Here is a 22,120-nt window from a genome sequence, read left to right on the forward strand (position 1 = left end):
GACACAGAATTTCTGATACGTTAATAAATAAATTTCAACGGCGAAAGAACTCCCTTAAGTGAAATACTTTTTGTTCTGTGAAAAAAGAAGATAAAAGCACACCGTGTCCAGAACAGTTCATTATACCGAGGAACCGTAGACAAAGTAAATTCCTTCGACAACTTCCTTAAATTGCTACGTGCACTTTCTTCGACTAAATATTGCGTTCTCCGGGGGCAAGAAAACAAGTTTCCACAGAGTTTTCGTTCTTGGCGACGTGGTGCGAGGGAAATGTTCGCAAAATCGTGTCCCGTCTGCGCGACTCGAAGAGAGTGCATCAAGAGCCAGGGCTCGTGTTCTCGTCAAGTGCCACGATGCACTTTCAGGAACCGCAAATTGCATTATTGCCGGGCACACGAGGGAATGGCGGCGGTAATCGATAGAGAACGATGACATATTGCTTTGCGTTATACACCTTCTTCCGAAGAGATGACAGAAAACAATACTTTTATTTTCTGTATAAACTTAAACGTTAGAATCCATGAAATTATCTCGTCAAATTCTGCAGTCCCTATGCACTTTTCAACGGTGCGAATACCCGCCTTCGTGCTTGCCAGGAAAATTGATACGTTACTCTGGAAAAGCATTTATAAAACTTGCGAGGATATACCGTCGATCTTTTTCGTCGTCCACCGTTTCGTCTCTTTTATCTATTCGAAACGTACCCGCGGATGATTTGTTTTACCGCTTTGTCCTACATTTCTCGCGCGGTCTTTCAAACGAGAGGGAAACAGGTCGAATATAAACCGTTTTACTCTCCGTTTCGATACCTCTCATTTTTCTTCTCTTTTTTTTTTTATTCGCATCGTTAATTACGCTTTCCACCGGGCTATCGGTCTTCTGTTTAAGCCTGAATAGACTGAAGCGAATTATCAATGAACAAGAGAAAAAACTGTGCCAGTTAAAATGGAAAGATTGTTCAGATACTAAAGCGGTTTGATTGAATTTATCGCATAGTTTATTGGAAAATATTTTCCATACTAAAGTAGTCTCTGATACTGGCGAACAACGAGAACCCTACGAAATCGATCGTTCTACCTTAAAACAGAGATTTCAAGTTTCACGAATATGGATCGAATCGAAATTACATTTTACCGCTGTTATAAGAGAGCACGGAGAGTACGCGAGACTTCGTTTCAGTGTTCCAAGGGTAGCTGCCGATAGCAGGCGTCTCGACGCCGATAAGCAGCCACGTGTTGATGCGCGTCGAATGCAGTATAGGTTTCAGAAGAAAGAGGAACAACCCCCGGAACCGAAATCTGCCTGATATTACCCCTTTTCGCGTGCCTTGAAATGCTCGTCTTTTTCCCCGGAAATCCGTCGGAAAATGAACTTTTCTTCCTAAACGAGAGAAACTACCACTGTCTTCCTCCTAGTCTTAGATGAAAGATCATTTTTGAAAAACTTATAAGAATGGAGGGTAGAAAGAGATTTCGTTGCTTGCGAAAATTGAAGCATAGAAAATTACTCGTAAATGCCGGAAAGATGTAGAAATATTCGTAAAGGTAAGATATTGCAGAACTTTGATGAAGGTTACTTTTAAAGACAAGGAGCGAGATGAAGTTCGAGGGGTAAACTGGGTCGACGGAGTTCTGACGTGAATTAATTGCTATTGACGTAACGATACACCGACAGAGCAGTTCCTCCAGTTATGTAGATGTATATTGCATTAAAGTATATACATTTAATAGAGCAAGGATAACTTTGGATCTCAGCTAATTTGTTGATTAAGTCAAGCTTACAAGAGCTCAGCTTCTCGGATGGTAATTAAAGTAATTAGGTAATCCAAGTTAAACGTTGCATTCCCTATTTTTAATAATTTCATAATCTGCAAAATTCTTTGAAAAATCCTCCACTCCTTCTTGTCCTCGCTATAAACATTCACGACGCACCTTTTACGAACGATTAAGAAATAACGCCAACTCGCGTCGCGTACACGTGTTGGTGAAGCGTGAAAGAGCGTTACGCGTCGTCCGCCATTACGGTGTCATTGCTCGCTGGCAATTAAACTCAATGATCGAAGAAACTCGGAGGGGTCACGAGTCCCACGAACGCGTCACCGAGAGAAAGAGAGGATCATAGGGAGAACAGGGTGTCACGGGGAAAGTAGTTGTGTAAACGCGATCGTTAATGCTATGCAACAACGTTCCTCGTAAAGACAAGTATCGCTTCGGTTACCGAACACCTGAGACTGCCACTTCCGGTCCAGACAAGTTCCAGGGTGTTTCGAAACTTTGCCGCACCCCGTTGATGTACGAGTCTGCACGGCTGTTTTCGAAGTCACGCGTGTATACAAGAGTCAGCAGAAAGGGAGAAAGAGAAAAGGGTTGGGAGGGACTCGGCCTGAATACTCGTTTCGCTCGTTTCCATTTTAAGAGGCCACTTTCCAGTAGCTACGCGAAACAGGAAACGCGAGAGCGAACGAGAACGTAGGGAGGAAAATATTCGATCGATCCGACTACCGAACAAAGATCTTCAATTCGATTCTTTTCGACGGTTACTCGTGGAAATAATGAAAATATCGTTGCACTTTTCTTGAAATCTAACAACAGCTGAATCACTGATTAATCAATGTGCCCGCACAGCAAGGAACAGTTTCAGCAAGCGCGATATAATTAATCATCGACTTTATTTCTCTCAACCTCTCGCCTAATTTCCCTTGACCTCTACCTTAACCCTTCAATTCGGGAGCAAGTAGAATTCACCCTAGCTACGTTACCGTCTCCTTCTCGTCGAACCCGATATTTCAAGCAGCCAGCATTGACAAGAAAATTCAACGAAGAATGAGATAGGAAAAGTAACGAAACACAAAAAACCGTGTATCGTAAAAAGGATCATCAAAGAACCATTATATTTTACACAGAGGCAAAGTTGCAAAATGCTGATGCAGCTAGGTGCATGGAATCGAATGGATCCGTAGCCACGAATACCATCGAGTATCGATTCTCTGACGTTCTCCATAAAATCTGCCGTAAATTGAAACGTTTCCCCGTCAATGTTGCCGGTGTTTCTCGAAACGAAGCGCATCCTTCGGAGGAACAAAGTTGCCAGCGGCAAAACGAATCGTTGGAATTAAAAGCGACGATCTTTATTGTATCAGTGCGCCTCGATTATTCCGGGATATAAAAGGAAGGATTCCGATTGTACGGCACGAAACGAGAGGATCAGCGGGCTGGAAAACTGCTAATTTTATCCCGCCTTCGATACACGGCCGAGCGTAAATTATGAATCGATTACGAGCCGACATTGACTCGAATCACGGCTCGCGAGATTGCACCTTCACGGTACCACGTGTACACGTTGCATCACGGCCAGCTGCATCGCTGGCGGATGCACCGGGATGCAACAGCTTGCACGCCTCGTTATGTCGCGTCTGTATCTCTATCTGTATCTATATACCGGGCAATCGATACCACTTGTGCTTGTTCCACAAAACCAAGTGCATATTAAACGATGCATTCGGTCTTACACTTCTTGCAGATCAACCGATGCAAGCGATTTCTCGAAAATTAACGTTCACCCAGATATACGATGTTATCAAATCTTTCCCGGAAACAAGGCTAATATTTTGATTACCCAAAGACCGTGAAGCTCATTTCGTTTTTATCCTTCTGACAACTTTGAGGAATAGCAGACACCTCGGAACAATTAGATACCCGGCAATCTAAACGCGGAACACGAAGAAGGGGACGAAGAGGACCCGTAAAAACGTGCTCTCCCGCCAGACTGACGGCTTCGCGCCGCTTAAGCCGGCTTCCATCTCGAAACGAAGTTTCCGCGAAAAAAGATGAATTCACCTTGGTTCAGATTCTTCACCAACTATTTTCCTATCCAATCTCTTCCGTGACTTACAAAGAGTTAGACGAACAAAGTTCATTCGCGTCGAATTACAAGCAGGATCGGCTCGAGAATATAAATTCAATTCATCTATAATATCAATCATTTGAAAAAAAAAGAAGAAAAAAACATTTCATATCTGAATAAAATTATAATATAAAATTAACATATAAAACACATTTAATTTCAATATCAAGATTTCGTGTTCCTGTTTGCATACGTCGTTTACGTAATCGTCATTGTCGGTGTAATACAGATTCTGATTTGCATAAATCATCGGCATCGTCGCGTAAACGCGAGGACGTTTCTCGCGGAGGATCGCAGTTCGGACAATTTCGGTCGAATTCTATCGGTCGATCCTGTTTCGAGGAAGAATCCCTGAACAGACGTTCGCGCGATTTGCATAGATAGTGGAAGGAAGAGTTGCCTCTGCTGGCCGGTTTTAACGTCGTTATTTTCTGCTCGGGCACAGCAAAGGCGGTGTGTACGGCATGCGTTTCACCCGCTACGTACGCGTGTAGGTGCACCGTAATTTCGGGTAATTTTATTTCGCTCGTGAGACACACTGGCTGGCCTGATTACGGGTTGACAGAGAGAAACGGAGGAGAGAAACAATTCAGGGAAGAACATTGACAAAGAGCGAGAGAGTACGGTCAAAGTCTCTCGATCGCAGCTATTTCCGTCGAAAAATGCTGGTTACTTTGATCGTGGATTCGCGACGCTGAGCGGAACGTGACCGGCATTACTGTCATTATTTGCCTGATCGGGATACGAGAGCTGGATTGACGGCGAACCTTGAGCATTCAATGACTTTTGTTATCGAGGACACGGAACTCGTGACACCACAATTCCTCGCTACGTTAAACGTGAAACGTATTAAATTCTAGAAAAATTCTACGCTCATAGATCCGAAAATGGTAGCATTAGAATTGATGTACTTGTAAGGGGAATGTACACGCGAAGCGTGACGCATCGATTTCAACCAGGTACACTATTTTCTTCCTTATCAATCTACATCCAATTAGCTAACGCGTTCAATGCCATCGTGATAATTAAGTAATCAGGAAGAAAAAGAATTCTGAGAAGGAAAAAATGAATTCCATAGTAGCGATGGTGTTAATATGGCGTGTATTGCCACACACGGCTGTATCTACTCTAACGATCTACCACCGTGTTCATTATTTTCCATGCTAACGAATTGCACGAAAATAAATCCTGTATCTATTACGATGACGAGAATATAGCCTCGATCGAGGCCATATCGTTGCAGATTTCACGAGCATTAACGTTATAAGGTTACCTGCCAGGATCAAGCGAGTCGAGGTGCAGGTATCGTAAGACGATACAAGTTTCGTTTCAACGATAAGCCGAAAGTAAGCAGATAGGATGAGTCGAATTGAAAGATAGATAAGCCGAAGGCATCGATAGCGTGGCCGAGCCTTCGACATTAGCGAGCAGTCCTTCAGAAATCCGGTCGGACGTGATCCGGTAGGTCGACAAAAGAGGAGCGGTCGCGCGAGTCAGTCAACTTCTTGCTCGACGATCGAGACAACCGATCCTGGATGCGCTATAGATCCGATCTGTTCTTCGTACACACGATCGTGAAAGACCTTCCAACGGATACCGGTTCCCTGCCAGTCCCCGAAACCGCTCTCTACTTGTTTAAAAAAAAAAAAAAAAAGAAAGAAGGATTTTTCTGCTTGCGACACCGCCAGCGAGACGGAGAAAGTTCCTTCCCTGCGTTTGCATTGCAGTTTCATGTTTCTTTCTATTTTTTTTATTTCCATTTTGCACTTTTCCTTTGGCTTGAGAAAGATAGACACGATTGTGTAATTAAGCCGAGATTAAAAATGAAAATTTTCAAGAATTCAGATTCGGAGTTTTCATTCGCACGCTCTGTTTCTCTGAGAGATAATTATCAGGTTGTCTGGAAAGTCTTGTCATTTATTTTATACGTCGAGGAAGCGGTAGAAAGTTTTGGATCACTCTGGACACGTTCTTCGACCTCGCGCTTGATAAGCGAGAAAATATTTTACTCGATTTAAAGGATGATTGAAAATTATTGGAATCGTTACGAGCGCACGTCCGCCACATGGCGCAGCCCGCAACGCGTTAATCTTGCAATAAAACGCAACAGATAATGGCCTCGGCTATAACAGCGACTAATCAATGTAGAAAACACGCGTTCGATACCTACCTTCGTGTTTATGTTTTCGAACGATCGGTGTACTCGAAACTCGTACACGTCGCATATGTTTACAATACGGGGACAATGATCCCGTGTACATCGAGCCAGTTGAAAATTCAAACAGAAATTGTTTCAATCGAAAATTGCAGGCTGACAAAATATTGAACAAAATAATACTCATCTTAAGCGAAAAGTATTCCGGATGTACACGACATATCAACGAGAATATCAAGGAATCTCATCGCTACGAATACAACGATGTCCCGAATGCGTGATCCATTCAATAGCCTCTACAGAAAGAGATTCTCCCCATAGAAAACGCGAGAAAACGACAGCATCGTTTATCAGAAAAAAGATAGGAAGAAATATACTCCGAAACACATCGGATTAAATTCGGATTTAATCGCTTGTAAACAAAGAAATAAGAAATCAATGAATTTATCCTGATCGAGGCTTGTGAACGCTTGAAAATTGCGCACCTGTTCGTTTGTAAATATTGTGGTAGACAGGAAACCTGTGTTTAATTCGTGAAAAATACTTAGGACTGTGCGCAATTTGCCCGGCAAACGAATCATCATCGGTTAAGTCAATCAGTTTCTTTATGGTGGGAATTATTAAAGCTGATTGGTTTCTAAGAGACGCTACAGGTTTCCAAGAACGTTATGCAAGAGTCGCGGCGGCAACATTGAAAAAATTCAAGACGAACCATCAGTCTCGCGAGGGCGACGATCGAAATTATAATAGAACCTTGATATTTGCGGACGTGTCTCGTTTGCTGCATCTAGCGAAATTCTACTGGATTCTCGAAATCCTGATGATTTTGTGAGTAAAAAAAGAGAGGCAAGGAAAACGACTTCAAGGCTCGCAAAAAAAAAAAGAAATCGCAACAAAGCGTCTGTTTATTTATGCATCTACACATTCGTACGAGCTGGTTCGAATACGAATGAACCTTTCAACAGAGAGTATGTCGTTCTCCGAAAGATATTTCCTTTTTTATTCCATCGTCCCTACCGGTTGAAAGACTGTCAGTCGACACGAGTTCTGAAGGCTGTCGAGCAAACTCGAGTAGAGGCAAGTGCGTGTCTGCCGCTTGTTAGATGCAATCCTCGCTCGAATCACGCTCTGGCAACGTTTCACGATTTTTACGAAAGATCTACGATTTTCACGAGCTACAACAGGATCTACCTAGAGCGGATTTCGTTTTAAAGCCTGCACAGATGTAGCAACAGTTCCTTTCGCGTCAAAGACCGGCTACGCGAACGGTGATAGATGAACAGAGTGGAAAAGCGATTTACAATCGCGTTCTTGCAACGTTCCATGATTTTATTATACATAAATCTCACTTCAAATGGATTTATTTGGGAAGCTTAAACAATCGTGACGGTAGCTCTCATCGCGTCGAAGAATGATCAGGAATGGGAAAAGAATAATAAATCAAAGGATTTGATCCTTTGATGCAAGGTATCACGATTTTTTGGAATGATCTATGGGAACATCAAAAGGAGCACAAAATGAACTTGAAATAAATTTCGTTTTAAAATGTGATCATAGATCAATTAAAAATAATAAATCAGATTTCATTCAATGATCCATACGAAATAAATTTTCTTTCGACTCTTAACAACTGTTAATAAATTAATAAAAATATAAAGATCACCCACCGACGACGATCCCCTCCACAGAAAGGTCCGAAAGTCCCCAAAAGGGTCAGCTTGTTTCCCTTGTTCTCCGATCTACTTCGATCACTGATCACACTTGTTCGTTCACGGCGATCGATGCTCACCACCACCAGCAATCTTTTATCACTATATTACTCGATTATATTCGTAAGAATCGGCATGGATCAGCGGTGAACAATGGAACAACACGAAACAATAACAACGGCACCGACAGTCACTAGTCCAATTAGATGAGACACACTGATCAAGCGGAGATACACGGTCGATCGACGAGAACACGATGTCCTCGATCGACGACGATTCGACGAGGATACGCGTCGCGGTTGAATTTTCTATCGGACGAGCAAAAATCTTTCTGTCCGAATGGCACAGTGGCTCGCGCGATTCTGCCGTGGTTGGCTCTCGCCGACCTTAAAGGCCGTTCGCAAGCGCCATCGCGACGCGCGCAACACCGATCGCACTCGCGCCGAAACACCGTGTGATTCTCTTATCGTTGCCAAAACATTCACCTTATCCTCGATTTTCTGCTACCTTTTCTTTTCTTTTTTTCATTCCGATCATGCACCAGACCCTACGCTGCCCTTTTATTATTTTCCATTGTGGCTGAAGGTATATTGAAATTTTTCTATTTTCTTTTCCATCCATCGTTCGATTTATAGTTTAAAAAATCACACTTGAAACCTGAAGTTCTAGGGAACTTCAGATGTTCGATATTCGATGAATACTGTGTAATCATTGAACAACGTTTTAGAGGTTCCTCAGTCGCATTCGTTTGCGTATATTGTAAGCGAAACTAGATTACATCGTTCAATATTGTCTTCAACGATGTACATAATGAGAAATCGACGCGTTTAATTGCGTTCACGATGACGCGCGGAACACAAATGAAATTAGTGTTCTATAATAAACCGCTTTCGGCTTGAACGGCCTGAAAATCCATGATAGTTCATGAATCGTTGAAGAAATTGTACATATTGGAATAACTATTAGTTTGTCTACTATTTAAAAAAGAAAGATTTATATTCGCGACCTTTGAACCGATTAAATCCGACAGTAACGAGTAGCACAAATTTTCCAAAAAAAAAAAAAAATGAGAGAGGTAGTTCAGAACGAATTCCTGAAAAACGAAAAAAAAGAGTCGTGGTCGTGTGTACGCAGATAAAAGAGATGTTTCAAACGGTGTTTATTCAGTCACTTCGTTTTTAATTTATTCCACAGATACTTGCGTCTGTTTACGTTTACATATTTCCCAGCATTTTATCGTCTCTCCGCGTTCCATGCATTCCGCGATGTTTCAAATAAATTCCGTCGAAAAATATATCTATTACTTTAATCCTTCCATTGAACGCAATTACCGTTTCAATCCTCGCTAAATTCAGCGAGCTTTCACGGTGTTGTTTGAACCGCTCCAAATATTCATCGTTCGATACGATTGACGATGATCGATTGTGTTCGAATTTAAAAACATCCACGATTTATCTTCTTCTTTTTTTCTTTTTTCAAATTGAAAACACGATGAAACGCGGTCGCGTTATTTCCGGACGAACAGCATATTTGTTTCGATATAATTTCGCGGCCCATCGAAACGGTCGGCGGAAAGGACGAAAATGGACTTTTCCACGGTAGCGTAACTCGTTCGGCGCGTTAAATATCGACGTTAATTTGCATGGACGACGAAATCGGGTTCACGGTTCCTGGGCCGAAACAGATTTCGCGGCGAATTAACGTGGCGTAATCGACGAATAACGGGTGCGCGCGCGAAGGTACGCGGATAAAAATTTCAAAGTGAAAATCGACTCGGTAATAGGAGTTCGCTCGAAAGTTGGATTATTCATTTCCGTTGCATACGCAAACACGGCCGATTCATTTCCAATGCGAGCCGCCGTCGAATTGGAAGAGTTCTCCAACAAAAGCCGGCCAGAGTAATCCGATGAAAAACTTTTCCTTTCTTTTATTTAGTTACTTTCAACGGATTATCTCATTTAAATGAAGATTTAGGAGACCACGAGTATATACCATGATTCATGAATTTGAGAATTCTAAGAAAACTGATGATATCACGTTTTGTTTTTGAATTTCAAGTTTCATTTACCATATTTGTACACAGGTTAATAATTCTTTCATCTTCTCTATTTTATAATCATAATTAGACACGATCCAGTGAAAAAGGAATCCATTTAACACGATGGTCATAGGTGAATGCTTCGAAATCGATCGTTCATAATCGGTGTGCAAAGCCTCGGTCAACTTTTAAGAGAAACGTTAGGGAAAGTTTTTCTCTCGTCTATCTGGACACGTTTCTGTGTACTCGGATAAAACAGGAACATCAATGGTTGCAAAGAGTTATCAATTTCCCACGGAACAACGCGAGAAGACCATTTTTCTTGGAGCATCCGTTGCTCTCTTCCGCGAAAGAAACTCGCTGAAAGTTTTTCTCGCATAGATTATCGCGATTACGTCTGCGCCGTCGGTTTAAGAATATCTCGCGAGTATCCGGCGGTGGTCCTTTTCAATTTTTACGTCTAAGTTTACGTTTCTTAACGACTGGTTGAAAAGTTGAGAAACGATATAAAGCGTCCTTTAGAAAAGTCTTGAAAGCCTGGCCGACGATAACGCTCTCCTCGACACACCTACTTGGCCAATATTTTCAGACCATTGTGTAACTCTAGTATTTTTAAATCGTGGTAGGAAAAATGTCTGATAGAAATGCGTAGAATGCTGGTAGAGAAGGAGAAACACGGAACCTTGCTTGAAAATTTCACGCTCCATTTGTGAAATCATTTACCAAGGTTGTTAATTTTACTCTGATTCGACTAGTTTTTATTTCATATCGAGCTGAAATCTCTCGAATGTTATCGTAGAAAGTGTTCTATAAATTTTTCCAAATTTTCTTGTTCGAACTGTCGAAGGTAATGTTATTCGCGTTACTTCGGTCGATTATAGACAGATTTCGTTTCGATATTTTGATGACTAGACAGAGAAAGACGTCTATAAAGGAGGAAAAATCTGAGGAAAAGTCTCATCCCCATCGAATCACATCGCAGATCAATAGAAACGAACTACCGTCCCGGTGAAAGTCTCTTTCATGGGACTGGAAAAAAGCTGCTGTAACCGTGCGAGAAAGTTGAACAGCAACGGCAGCAAGTATGGCTGACACGATTTTCCGTCACGTACTTTATAACTCCGCTAAAGTCCACGTCGTATTCCTTTCACATTCTACATCGAACGTTCCCCTCTTTCCGACTTTCCGCGACAATTCGCTTCTTTTCATCAGCAAGCTGACGAATGACAATTGTCCAATCAAAATTTTGGAAAAATATAAAAATTTGAATATTCTGCGAAACAGAATACAAGCATCGTCTACTGTTCAGAATCTTTTCTGCTTATAGACCAACCGGACAAGTCTGTCTGTCCTCGACTAACCTGAAGCGGACTAAAATAAACCTAAGGTCACTGAGCTGAATTCTAAAACGTTATTCAAATTTATGGTGTCGGTCGGCAGAAGCAATTACCAATTAACGTTTAAATTTAGACAAGCATTTTCTGTCCACTCGCAACGAGAACGTCAGAACCCAAGTACTTGCGTATACAAAGAAGAAGAATCGGAATTCCGCGAGTTATTCGCGAACGATTCCGTGGATATCGCTTTCCACGGTACGCGAAGTCTGACAGCAGCTTCGTGCCATAATTTAGCCCATGAACGTCAGCCAATGATAAAGCGATATTGTGTTGTAAATTTATACGACGCTCGGCAACTGGCGGCCGATGCGTTTCGGTAATGAGATTCGCTAACTGAGGAAACGCGGCGAGGGTTCGATCCGCGTAACGCGTTCTCGGCTCTACCGGTGATTTGTTGCCGACTGTTTGCTCGTGCGGCACGTAATCCCAGTAAAGTAATTGCTTTTCCACTTTCAGATCGTCCGATAATCTGTTCTACACGTTTTTGCAGGCATATACTGTCCAGGGAAAAGCCTCGTTGAGTGCCCGCTTCGACGTTGTTCTTTTCAAACGAATTCGTCTATAACCCTTTCGAGGATTCACGAAATAAAGCAAGGTGTACCCTTTCTACCCATTTTACAGAACTGCAATTTATCGTACCGCGAAATATGTTTGCTAGGAAACGAATTATCCAGCCACTCGAGAAGGATTTAAAAGCGAACGAAACGAGAGCTCGCGGTCGCCTATTGCATCGCTAGACGAAGAATCCGCAAAAAAGTGCAGGTGATTTAACGCTTTTACGCGGCCGCGCGCTGCTGCAGTTACCAGAAAATTGTGACTCGAGCGTTCCGCGTTACGTGTGAAATTGCGCGTGACCCGTGGCTAATTTATGCCGACCCCCCTCCTGTTCACGCGACTATAACCAGACCCGTATTAAAATAATAAACAAAGAGTCGGAGAGCAATGCGAACGCGTTACGGGTCAAGATCGTGAGAGAATAATCGTGAAAATGAGAATATTTTCACGCGAGTTTCATTGGTATTAGGAATTTCATTATTTCTCTGACCAAGTTACGTTAAACACGAAATTCAATACTCATCCACGGAACTGTCGTTAGTTTCCGAACAATTCGATAACCAAACTAAAACTGTCAAAACGTCTATCGACCGTAGAATCAGGGCAACGAGGTTCATTTAATAGCGCAGCTGGTAAGTTTCCCGTTTGATATCGAACAATTAGGTGCAGAGGATGGGAGTCCGTGGCGGCAAACGTTTCCTTCGAATTCCGGTCAGCAGAATTTCACCGCCGCGTTCGTTTTATATCGATTGCGGAGGCGGGGGTGGACGGTGCGCAGGTCAGTTCACGTAAGTTCTGCTTTCCCTAATTGTACTTGTTGCACTTGGGGTCAGGTGCACACGGGTCTGGATTCGGCAGCGTGCCAAACGTTTGACAAACGGCGCCCCAACACGGGGTTCGTCGACCGATTTTCCATAGAAACGGATATCTCCCTGGAAATTCGCGATTTCGTCGTCCGTCTTCGCGAATTCCACGTGTCGTTTCGGATTAACCCTACCACGGTTCATTTACACTCGCTTTAATTATATAATTTTCAACACTTTGTAATAAAATCCCGTTCGAGCATGGGACAATGAAACTGGAGACGGTTTTCAGACGGAAATACCTATCGCTATGAGGCATCAAACAGTCGGTCCGTTTAATTAAAGGCCGAGTTAATGATCGACCGAGCAGAATTCGCCGCGTGTCGCCACAAATTGCAATGCTTCGCCTGGTTTATGTAAGGGCTAGTTTGCGTTCTGGTCATTAAACACTGTTATGACGAGCTTTCGTTGCGATTACCTTGTAATTTTCACCCTGTAATACTTCATCAAAGTGTGTATCCTTAAACACCTACACGGGTGACAATTATCGCGTCCGTCGGATTAACGAGGAAACAAGCAATCTTATTAAAAATTTCCGAGAGAAAATATTTTACACGGACTTGACGTATATCTGACAACATATTTTCTCGATTAAAGCTCTAGACGTGAGAATAAAACATTTTATTAAGCTCGACATTTTTATGAAATGTAAACATCGACTTATCCCTTGTGAATGAAATATAAACTATACGTATGTTCCTATCACAGATTACTCAAAATTGTTATAAAAAATAAAACTTTGTCAATTTTTAAACTTGCTATTTCTATTAATAATGGAAAACATTCATGTCTTTCGCATCCACGTCTAACAAACCCCTTTCTCTAACTCTTATCCTCCCCCATGAACGGTACACTTTCTCCGGAAAAGAAAAAAGGGTTTGAATTTATCCATGGAAACAAAGCCAATGAAAAACGGTAGCCACAAGAACAGCCACATCCTCGTGGTTGAACAATTCCCTTAATCGTTGCAATTAAATAAACTAGCCTGCCATTCGCCGTTTAATTGCCGGCTAATTAAATCAACTTCCATCACTGTTTCCCATCGCGACATCCCTCTTTATCAGTATAGAACCGGATTAGCTTTAAATAATACATTTTCCCGAGAACGCCTGTTCGATAATCCCGATCGATTCGGATTAAATAATCGCCGAATTATTGAATGAAATCTATCAATCGTTAAAGCCATTATTCCGAATGTTGCAAATGCTACATTTGATGGTTTAATTCCTCAAGCATGATTAAACCTGATACGACTGGATGTATGTATCGTTAAGAATATTAATGATTATCCCTTTAAAACTGTTTAACGTTGAAACGGGATGAAAATTGTCAAATTTATTTTATCTACGAATTTTTCAACGATAAATCTACAAAGACAAATTATAACACGGTTCAGTGCACTTTGCTTGGAAATAATTAAGAGAGGTGTCTCATAATTCCTATGAATTTTCAATATACCGTATAATCTAATGATTTGAATGGGCCAACACGGAAATTATTTCACAGATGAACGAGGAAATGTCAACCATAATTGTCAAGCGTTGCAGAATGCGTGTCCATTCGCGTTACAGCCGCTCTTGTGTTTCAACGTCGTCGTTGAACATCAAAAGCGAAATTACGTAATTCGTTAGCTCTGACTCGACGCAGTAATTACAATTATAAAAAACTGGACATGTCTTTGTTTTCGAGTGTCATGATTTTGGGGTCCCAGATACTCCCAGGCACAGTTTGCCCTGCATGTACAGAACTGTACACAAACATTCCTAGCTGCAGTAGTAGCCGTCTTTTATCAATTAATGAACGCACAACGGGATCTCGTTAATCAATAGGAAAATACAGAACGAAAAACAAATAATATCGATACGATAAAAAACAACGAGGAGCGAGCACGCGTTACGAAACGTTCGCTCAGTGAACATTTCTATCAAACGACTCGGCTACTCGATACGAATTTTCTCTCTTTGATAAATTCCTTGAACAAATTGGAAATTCGAGTAAAATCACGATTTAATCGAAAACATTTCATGTATATCTGTGTAAATGCATCAAGCAACGATCGACGAAACGAACATATAATTATGGAATCTGTATCTTTATCAAACTTTCAAAAAATAAATTTTCCTGTTAAGTCTGCCTCTCCGTCGCTCTAATGGTTACGTCGAAAAAGTTTCAGCGGTGATTTTTGCGTTTCCCCTTGATCCCGGATCAACGGTGACCCGAGCTGCAGTTTAATTAGCCCGAATGTCTGGTTACGCGAACGAACGCGGATGAAAATTTTAATTCGAATCGAGATCGACCGGCTTCTCCGCGGTTTAAATTCACTTCCTCCTCGCTTTTCCTCTGTCCGTTCGTGTCGCGGGAACCGCGATCCGTTTCATTAATCGCGGTGTCTTCGTAATGGATTTTTAAATTACTCTCCTAGCACGTGGCCGATCTACGAAGGGAAATGGCAACTTCAACCCCCGGCTACTCGTTAATTGGTAACGCGGGTTTAATATTCTATCCGTTCCCTTGTTTCATCTTTCTTCTCGTTTTTCTTTTCTATCTAAATAAAACACCGGATCCTGAATTTATATTTTTAATAAAATACCAGTCATTATTTCATCATATTTCAAGCTTTTAGAAAGAATCTTATACGATATCACAAAGTGAAAAGGGGGAAAGGTTGTGAAAATTTCCTGATCAGGAATCAGAGAACGGAGAAGTAAATCGTAAAAGAAGAAAATGGAATAACAAAGCCACTCGAATTCGACTTGGTAGAAAGCCGGAGAAGAAAAGGAAGAAGAAGGGTGGAATATAAGTGGATCCAGTTCGGGGAGTCGAAATTTCTCGGACCGAGGGAAAATTATTGGGAAAATCTATCGACTGGCAGAGGCAGCGAGGCGAGGCAAACTGCCGCTAATCACTGCCGAAATCTCGATTTAATGGTCGGGATTTGGTGAGCTCGGAACTGGTGGTGCGCAACGGCTAGCCGAACAAAAACGTCTCGTTCGCTCGCATGCATCGCGACGATAAATGCACTCGCGCTTCGTTGCATACACACTCCGTTACGTTTTATGCAAAACAGTCGAGCCGCGGATTTATCGACGAATTCACGCGCGCATCCAGTTTCTGTTTACAGACGGATCGTCCACGACCCGTCTTCGCTTCCTCCCCCTTCGTTTCACCCAGTATTTTCACCCAGAATTTACATGATTTTCAATATAAAGATGAATATCTAACGTGAAATTTGACAAATTCTAATGATATCTGTATCATAGCTCCATAGATCCTCGGTTCTAATCCTCTGAGCCTCTTGATCCTCTTCCAAAAATCCGCAATCCATCTGCAAAACACATTCAGCCAATCTCTGTTGGCGGTAGCAGCAAATTCAGCAGATCCATCCCGCTGTTCATTTTACAGAAAAAGAAGAAATTCGTCGGCGTCCAGGATCGAGGCAGGAAAATGAAAGCAGCGAAGCTCTTCGTCGATCTCCGTCTCTCGAACGATCTTAAAAGTCAATTTCATTGGAATTGACAGGTTCATCGAGGGAGGACGATCGCGCGGATAGATCCTCCAGCCCGTTCGTTTTCACGGGTTACAGAGGGTAAAGCTGGCGGCAGGAAGAGAAGCGCCACCCCATCATATTGATCGTAGCCGGCTGCTCAACATGGCGCCGGGGGTGGCGTTCGCGATCGGCCTGATCCTCGTCGTCGAACACCTGCAGGAAGGCCCGGGAAGCCTCGCCAAGACCTTCACCTTCCCCGAGTATCCGTACAAGGAGACTACCAAGAATGTAAGTCGGTCGGAGGCTAGCAAGAACCATCTGGGAGGAACGCTTTTTGTCGCTTGGTACAGGTTATGGCTGGACAGCCTTGTTTTCGGGGTGGCGCTTTTGCACATCGGGGAAAAGAAACTCGTGACTATTCCTCTTCGATCGCGTTCAATTTTCACCAAGTTCTATGGTATTTTTCTTCTTGCTTTTCATTCGCCTTCGCTTGTCTGGTAGTCGCTGGTGTTTGGAGCAGTGTGAAAGGTATGCTCACCGGATTCCATGGTTCTGTTTATAAACACCGTAAGGTATTTCCAAGCTGTTGTGATATCGTTCCGAGTGAAACGTGTGACATTTGGTACGACGTTCGACGTCGATCTGACATTTTCACGGGGACGTAAGGAGACAGGTGATTTCATGAATTCGTTAAAGGGGTTGAATCGATTTGCCGTTAACCTGAAAAGCAGCGGACGTGCTCGGGGTGCGCTTCGGTGTCGAAACTTATTTCAAATACAAAACTGTAAACTCAATTTTATCGTCGTTCGTTGCACGTAAAGATATTCGCTTCTTTACATTGAGAGAAAGGGAATTGTTCTTCGAGAAAATTGAACGAGCTTATGGCACCAATAATGGAACTTCTACGAGCATTAATTGGGGTTAATCTTTGAACAGGCTCGAACCAATTGTTGCGCTCGATTTTGTCCGGTTATCGTGTACGAGAATCGTCCACTATGTTTTTCACAACTCGTCGAGTGCCTTCTCGGCTTGGTTCTTTTATTTTCGGTCGAGCCTTGTTCTAGAAATCAATTGGCAATCGATTTCTAATAATTTCACGTTTTTGGCAGGAACTTCTCTTCAGGCAGTTCGAGCAGGCTTGCGAAGAAAGCGGCGCTTGCAAGATGCTATCGCCACAAAGAAGCGGAATCGCCAAAACAAGATGCATTCGCGAATGCGTGTCACCGTCCTGTTACAAAGAGATCTACTTGTTCGACCAGGTATTCCCTTTACTTTCAATCATTTCAACCATCGCGTCAACGAATTGATCTCATAAAAAATATGTGACTTTTTAGTTAGAAGAAGGTGAGATCGACGTGAGATTGAACTCGTTCAAGGGTTGCTTCATGCAGCGCAACGGGCGACCACGAAAGTAACAAAACCGAAGCCGAAAGAACGGCGGAAGCACGGAGGAGAGAGGAATCGCAACGCCATCGAATCGCAGAATCGTATTCGAAATTGCGACCGACGCACCGCACAATCGCGTCTAACCAGTTCCAAATGAAAATTTTAGAGGTCAACAGCCAAGCTGGGGAAGATTAGAGCGAGGAGAGCGATCAAGCTATTTAGCGAAACAACCAAAAAAAAAAAATGAATGCTATATTTCAGGATATCACGCAGAAGCGCACGCGTTACACTCGGACGAATTAAATTCGTCCCGGATAATCTTTTTCTACTTTTTGTACGCACGTATTACCATGTTAAGCCGATGTTACTAACAATGTTGCACGGATGAAATAAACTGTTAAAGCAAAATGATAGTGCCTTTTGTTTTCGACTACCCTTTAAATTGCGACAACTGAAAATAACGCGGTATCTTCGTAAACGAGATCAAACTATATAGAGTTCTCTCGGTCAATGCCGTTCGAAAATTAATATTCAAACACTCACCGCGTAGCGTAGACCGTGGAAAGCTTCGTCCGTCCTCTGCGCGCCGTCCATGTATCTTTCAATTTGATCCAAAGTCTCCTCGAACGGCGTTTTTCGGAGCGACCTCGGGTTCCAAGGAGCTTCGTCGGTGCAATATCTCTTCCGATATCGCAGCCAGGTCGATACGAATTCCAAAAAATGGCAGGATACGTGTCGCGTCTTCAAGGTAGAAGATACGATAACATAGTTGCTCATTAAATTGCAGAGATGGTACATCAATGACTCTGTGTGACTGTGACAGAATCTCAAGACACCCACGAGACATCGGTACACGATATCTCTTTGCGTCGAATCTACCTGTTAACATAGAAGTTGTAACACAGATGTAATTTATTGCAAACCTATGATTAATTTCGATAAAAACATTCGTACATTCCCGTGAACGATGAGAAGAGTCTCGTAGAGATTGAGCACCGCTCGCGCCCCGTCGTTATTGCTCGGTATTCCGCTCAGACTGACAACCGATCCATCAATATTTTGAGTTAAAATTTCCAACGCCAGTTGCATCGCGCTGATCGACCAGTGGACGGATTTCCTCGTATTTAACAGCAAATCGGCTAAGCTCTGCGCGTCAATCGTCAACAGCTTATCACGCTGAAAAATAAAAAAATAAAAAATAGATGAGAAACACCGGAATGGAACGATTCGTTCTCTAACGAGATTTATTATTTACGAAGTGCAAACAGCATGCGCGCACCTGGATAGACGATTTTCCTTGACAGTGAATAATAAACGCGAGAAGCTTCAAACAAACCGCGGACAATTCCGGAGTGTCTTCCGAAAAGCCTTGCACGATCAATTCCTCCAGGAAGTTCGTGGTCGTACAATATATCTGGAGAACTGCAATTTCAAAAGCGTGAATTGTTTTCTGTCTTTTTCTTATTTATCGAGCGAGTGTACTTGAAGTATGTACTCGTGAACGGCTTGGTCGTCGAGGATGTGACCAGCAAGACGTACGACTGCATTACCGCCAATGTCCTCAGCTTCGGGTCCGCTTCTCGTCTCAGCAAGATTCTTACCAGACTCTCACCGCAGCGATTCTTCACGCTCGATGACAAGGTAGCCGGAATGGAGATATTGGTCAATTCTAGCACCGCCTTGACCTGTTCATCTGTAGCTTATTTTTAGTCGAGGCTCTTTGATTTCTCTTAATATTCCAAACAATTGTGTCTACCTTTCTCTGGTTCGTAAGGGAAAAGAAGATTCGGCAATATGTGCCAGGCAATTTCAGCAATCTCTTTCGCGTTGTCCAGTTGAATCATCTCGCGAATTCCTTTCATGGCCAGCTTGATTATCTTCTCGGAATAACCAGTCTGTACGACGAGCTATTTACCACGAGAAAATACCAATTAAATTATCGAAATCACCTTTGATTCTTATGATTTTCTCTGCAAAATAGTCCTACCAATAAATAATGTCGCACAACTGTGGCGCAATCGAGCGTCAACAGAGGTTTGATATCTCCCTCTGATTCAACCAGCCAAAGATCCATCGCTTTGTTTCGCAAATCTTTCGGGAACTCGGGGCACTTCAAGCAATAATGCAACAGATCTATGTGATGGGTGTAACAGTCGTTCAATCTGGAATATTGCAACACGGCTGCCAATCGTTTCACGGCTTTCCCGTAATCCTGTTCCGAGCTCGATGACGAATGCGACATAGACGCGACAGCAAACAGAAACCATAAAACTTTGAGAATTTGCGACGGTGTCGGATCAGACTTTGGCAAATTGATGATCCTGGTGATCAGGGATTTCAAGCATATCATGTCGTTCCTGGAATATTCGTGTTACAGTCTCTTTCAACTTAACTTGCCGCCTTTTCATACGAGTTAAACAACGTACTCTCTGGTTCCGTGGAAGTGATAATAGATTAACATCATCAAGGCAATAGCACTGCCACCTTGATCCTCGGCTATTATGTTCTTCCATTGTTGAGGATCTCTCGGTAAGTCCAATAATCCGCGATGCATCAAAGTTTCGAAAGCAGTTGCACCTTCGGGCCATTGACTGATAGATAGGGATTTATCAGCAAGATTGGTTATGATTCTAGCTAACAGCAGGCAGGTGCTACGCCGAGGATTTTCCCTAAAATACCAACGACTAAATCGTGAATCCTGCAAGTTTATCGATTTTATTTCGTTTTATCAGTCTCGTTGGAATTCGTGTGCGCGACTTACGGAAGCCTGCCGGTTAAGAGCAAGAAATACTTGAGATATCCGTTGGCGGTCAAGTGGTTTGACAAGTTGTCTTGGTTACAGCTACTCAACTTGTAAAGGTTGTACAGACAAGTCACGAGATTTCTATGGAATTTAACCCTGTCCGTTCCGTTTGACTCTGTGTCCTGTACGCGGATAATAAAAATTGACGCATGACGCTTGTAATTAAATATGTCGCACCGAGGCGATACGTTAACTAGGATAACGATCTCGGAATAACTTACTTTAACGTGAGGCACGATCGTGCTCATCGTTGTTCCATAGATCGCCTTTACCAAAGCTACTTTGCATTGCGAAACTTTGTCGAAGGCTTTTCCGCTATCGTTCTTCTCGATACACAACCTGAGAAGAGGATTTTCTTTTAGCTTTACCGACTTAAGTTAACCGTTCAATCTTATATCGAATGTCTCACCGGGTTCCGGAAGCGCAAGCAGCGCACAGCGCAGCAGCAGCAAGAGAAACCGAAGCTTCGTCATCGCTGTATTTAACGATCTCTTTCATCATATCGACAGCCTTATGACAAAGTTGAAACACGCTGTCCTCTGAATCATACGCAGACTCAATATTTTCCAAAACGAGATTCAACAATGCTATAGCGGAGAATTTTATTTTCTCATCCGATGAGTCTTCTAAGAGCAATGATTTCAAAAGCGACAGTATTTGTTGTGGAATGCAGATCTCGTGAAAATTCATATTAAATTCTATCGCTCTAAAAATTTCAATATTTACTAATACTTCTATGAAAAATTCAGTGATTTTGAATAATTAAATTGATATAAAAATGATCACCTCTGAAGTATATTGAAAATTATTGTAACAAGCTTATGTATCAACTGTGTCCCTTTACTGCGAGATTTTAAAATGCAAACTGTAATTTTCAATATCGAATCCATAGCTTCCTTTGCTATGTGATAATCGTAGAACTTCCGGTATACGATTATCACGTTTAAAAAATCGAGAACGCATCTGTTAATAAAATATATGTTTTTATAAATGTTAAAGAGAATTAATTTGTTGAATAATTTCTCTAAAACGTACGGAAGAAGTGATTCGGTAGAAGTTTGCAAGATTTCGAATACGGTTGATAGCAAGTCGAACTTAATGAATTTTGAAAGAACCGCCTCTTTGCTCGCAGCGCCACCATTTTGGAACAAATCGGATAGCCGTTGCATACATGCTACCTATGTACAAACAATTTCTTCTCAATTCCTAATCTAAATCATCTCACGATACCTTCTTACAATATCTTTTACAACTTTATCGAAAAACAACAGTATATAAGTGAATATTACATCTTAGAAGCAAATAAATTTCAAGAATGAAACAAATCGGATAGCCGTGGCATACATGCTACCTATGTACAAACAATTTCTTCTCAATTCCTATTCTAAATCATCTCACGATACCTTCTTACAATATCTTTTACAACTTTATCGAAAAATAACAGTATATAAGCGAATATTACATCTTAGAAGCAAATAAATTTCAAGAAACCGAAGCACGCTACAATGCTGTATGACGCTATACATTGCCTTACATGAATTTCGAATGAAATAGACGTACCTGGGCATTTTCGTCGTGTTGCATCAGTTTCTGCTTGATGCTCGTCAATAAAATATCGATGTCTAACCGAAATAAAGGCTCCATGTTCACAAATAATTCAAATTTCACAAAAAAACAGTTGGATAAGGGGAGACGCCGTGCGAAGCCGCGTACCACGTGAACGGAAACGATTTTTCGAATCCAGGCGCATGCGCGACCAAGATGGCGGCCGGCGCGTAATACGAACGCGAACGCGGGAAATATTCGAATAACAAAATATTAGTT

General features: G+C 42.1%; 3 protein-coding genes across 4 annotated transcripts in view; 1 reads left to right on the forward strand and 2 right to left on the reverse strand.

Moving 5' to 3' along the window:
- The window catches only part of LOC117608086 (RNA binding protein fox-1 homolog 2), a 177,803-nt gene extending 159,720 nt beyond the window's left edge, over positions 1-18,083 (reverse strand). The window contains exon 1 of one of the 2 annotated variants that reach the window (XM_076693438.1): positions 18,037-18,083. The gene's annotated coding sequence lies outside the window, so the exon portion shown is untranslated. Of the gene's footprint in view, positions 1-7,725; positions 8,133-18,036 lie in introns of those variants that run through there. The other variant, XM_076693437.1, reaches the window with a different exon arrangement.
- Positions 15,729-17,890, forward strand: LOC117608092 (uncharacterized). The gene is made up of 3 exons (XM_034332666.2): positions 15,729-16,395; positions 17,217-17,366; positions 17,442-17,890. Exons 1-3 carry the CDS (start codon positions 16,270-16,272, stop codon positions 17,520-17,522), a joined length of 357 nt encoding a protein of 118 aa, XP_034188557.1. The 5' UTR covers positions 15,729-16,269; the 3' UTR covers positions 17,523-17,890.
- Positions 18,084-18,922: 839 nt separating the features above from the next.
- Positions 18,923-22,045, reverse strand: LOC117608091 (uncharacterized). Its single transcript, XM_076693436.1, has 9 exons — positions 21,857-22,045; positions 21,083-21,474; positions 20,706-21,002; positions 20,518-20,635; positions 20,255-20,418; positions 19,920-20,162; positions 19,481-19,850; positions 19,250-19,400; positions 18,923-19,186 (listed from the first exon to the last, which is right to left on the reverse strand). Exons 1-9 carry the CDS (start codon positions 21,938-21,940, stop codon positions 18,924-18,926), a joined length of 2,082 nt encoding a protein of 693 aa, XP_076549551.1. The 5' UTR covers positions 21,941-22,045; the 3' UTR covers position 18,923.
- Positions 22,046-22,120: the final 75 nt, after the last annotated feature.

The sequence above is a fragment of the Osmia lignaria genome, chromosome 3 (genome assembly GCF_051020975.1).
Source record: "Osmia lignaria lignaria isolate PbOS001 chromosome 3, iyOsmLign1, whole genome shotgun sequence".
In the NCBI taxonomy this organism is placed as follows: domain Eukaryota; kingdom Metazoa; phylum Arthropoda; class Insecta; order Hymenoptera; family Megachilidae; genus Osmia; species Osmia lignaria.